Raw genomic sequence first — 3,178 nt, forward strand, 5'->3', positions numbered from 1 at the left:
ACATCCATCTTGAAAGTGCATATGAAAGTACAAGATTACATCCATCTTGAAAGTGATACATATTAGGATTTGTGTTAAAGTTCGTAAGGCACCATATTTCTATCAAAAATCATTTGAGTAGTTAATTGAACAATTAAAATATATCTCAACAATTAAAATGTACCTTATTCATTGGAAATAGAATGTAATAATGAAAACATAAAATTCACTGTAAAACATAACTACTTTTGCTTCAGTTTCTCCTTGATCCTATCACAATTTATGGAATCATGATTCCCAAACTCACGGCACTTTGAACATCGCCTAGGAGGTTTATATGACTGCCTGATTGCCTTCTCTTTAATTGACACAAATCTGCGACCAGAACCCTTAGTTTTTACCACATTTGGAGGGTGAGCAATAATAACATCTGGTCGAGTAGTACCATATATATTATGAATACTCCGATCCTTATCTATTGAGGGCAATAAAGAATCACAATATGCAAAAAGTTCCTCTTCAACTCTCTCAAGTGCATTTTCCAGTGCATTAAAACCATCAATTTGACTATCAGCACGTTGAAATAACCGAAAGTATATCGTGTGCAACTTATTAGCTTGCTTCTGTTTGTCATTAACAGTTGAATCTGTACAGAAATATCAACAGTGAATACCAACAATATCAATAGAATGTGCATATTATGTAAATAGAAAAGAAAGTTTAAAACATGGAATTACCTTGGCAGGAGACATGCTCGTCGCTAGGATCACAATGAACAGCCTTTAATAAGGATTTCTTCAGCCATCGAGTGCTAATATATTTCTCTGGTATAGTCTTCACATCATTATTTTTTAGCACAAGAAAAATGTGGCAACACAAAATACCTTTCCTCCCATACAACTTACAGTCACATTCATATGAGTCAGTTGCTGATTCCTGTTTAACATAACAAATATTATGTTTACTGTCAACCACTTTGAAAATCTTCGTGTTTGCCACAGTCAAAATATCAGTCAATCGGCACCTACGATCTGCCTCCAAAATCTCATTTTGTACTACTTTAAGCATCTGATCTGTGTATAACGATGCTGCATGCTTCTCAAATGCCAAATCAGTTGATAAAATTGGGATGGTCGTAGAATCAATATAATCAAACCTTTCAGTTTGATTCCTTTGAGAATCCAATGCATGGTTGTACTGCAGAGTAAAATCAGCAAGGCTAAAATGAGGCTTTGTGTAACTTTTGAAAAAGCTATTTTCACACTCGGATAGTGATGTTGTTTTCATCAACGAGCTCATTGGAAAGTCCCTAAAATAAGCTGGAATCCAGAAACGCCTATTATCATACATGGTCTTGAACCAATTTATATCTTCCAAGCCATATTGTTGCATAATATAATCCCACATTTCTTCAAACTCATCAGGCTCCAAGAGTTCTGACCATACACAATATTTCAAATCCTTTTTAAAATCTTCAATTTCCAATACAGATTTTGGGACCTTATCAAACAATTTGTTCATTATATGCCACATACACCAACGATGGCGAGTACCGACCAAAACTTTTTCTATAGCAATCCTCATTCCCCAGTCTTGATCGGTAATTAATAGCTTAGGCGCGACCCCCATGCATTCAACGAACACATTGAATAACCAACAAAATGAATCTGAATTTTCACTACAAACAAATCCAGCTCCAAATGACACGGGGCAGCCATGGTTATCTTTGCCCGTAAAAGGACCAAAAACCATACAATACCTGTTAAATAAAATACTAAACTCATAATCTAAATACTAAAGCATATAAATATCAACCTAGAACAATAGAAATGTAAATATAACGACATATTAGAAATTGCATAAACATATCAATGCAACAAGTTCCAAATATGAAATCACAACACAATTGTACCTGTTTGTCGAGTACGTAGTATCGAATGCTACAATGTCTCCAAACATATGATAATGTCTCCTGGACTCGGCATCAGACCAGAACAAACTTATGAGCTTTCCATCGGGACCTAACTGGAATTTGTAAAAAAATCCATCACATAAGCTCTTCTTCTCAGACATTTGATTGAGAATCATTTGAACATCAACACCCTTCATTTTTTCTTTAATATCTCTAGAACAATTTCTAATGTCATTAGCCGTGAATCCAACAGTTTCATACCCACCAATAAACTCTTTCAATAGATTAAAAGTTGAGCTAGGTCCAATATTTGCCTTCGTACAATCTTCAACAAATTTAAGATGGACTTCATTCAACTTTCGATTGGCTTTCATAAAACGTTTATGTTGCTTTTCAACCATACCATGATTATGCTTTTCAACAAAGGTATGAACAGCATAATGAACCACACCCCATTCCGATACAAACTTGAAAACAATTTTTGCTTCGCAACCACATCTTTTTGACCCACATCTACGTTTGTTTGAAGGTCCTTGTTGTGATATTAATAAATCATCATCTTCATACCTATGCACACCTTGCCGATTGCATACTAAGTACTGCCATGTCGTTACATCACCACTAGATTTGTGACCTCCCTTTCGTGTGTCAAAACAAGCGTCACGAGCATATTCTTCATAAAATGCAATGGCATCATCAAGTGACTTAAACTTCTGGCCAACATATGGCCTCAATTCATCTTTGCAACAGGAATGATCAAGCCTAGAGGAGAAACAAAATATAATAACTGTAGTGTAACTATATAAGAAATGGTATAGATTGTAGTGTACAAAAAATCACCCTATCCACAAGTAAATATGAACATACAACATACAAAATATCAAAATAACATCAATTCATTGTGATATACACATCAATCCACAATAATAAATGTATCAACCCAACGTTAATTTGTATGCTCTTAAAAATATAATGTTTGCAGATTTACAATGACAACATTAAAGGATTGAATCAACAAACAAATCAAACATTATGTATGAACAACTAATCTATCCAATCCAAACCAAAATTGATAGCAGCAAAACTGAATAAACAATGCAGATGGAAAGAAACAGAATTTCAAATTCTGAGTTAGATTACGAACCTTCTGTGTTTGATATATCATCCATAGAGAAACAACTAAAATTCGAGCTTCAGCAGATATTCAACGTAAACCTTCCACTTCAATTGGATATGAATTGTAGAACGAATAATAATTCCGCGATCAATGAGAGTGCAACCAATCAA

The 3,178-nt window shown here is 34.3% G+C and overlaps 1 protein-coding gene across 1 annotated transcript; it reads right to left on the bottom strand.

Moving 5' to 3' along the window:
* Positions 1 to 221: 221 nt before the first annotated feature.
* LOC125198882 (protein FAR1-RELATED SEQUENCE 5-like) lies at positions 222 to 2,653 on the bottom strand (the record flags this gene model as incomplete). Its single annotated transcript, XM_048097129.1, has 3 exons — positions 222 to 625; positions 717 to 1,738; positions 1,892 to 2,653. Coding segments are annotated over 3 exons (2,188 nt in total), but the record flags the coding sequence as incomplete, so codon positions are not given.
* Positions 2,654 to 3,178: the final 525 nt, after the last annotated feature.

This window comes from Salvia hispanica, unplaced genomic scaffold, assembly GCF_023119035.1.
Source record: "Salvia hispanica cultivar TCC Black 2014 unplaced genomic scaffold, UniMelb_Shisp_WGS_1.0 HiC_scaffold_310, whole genome shotgun sequence".
Lineage (NCBI taxonomy): Eukaryota > Viridiplantae > Streptophyta > Magnoliopsida > Lamiales > Lamiaceae > Salvia > Salvia hispanica.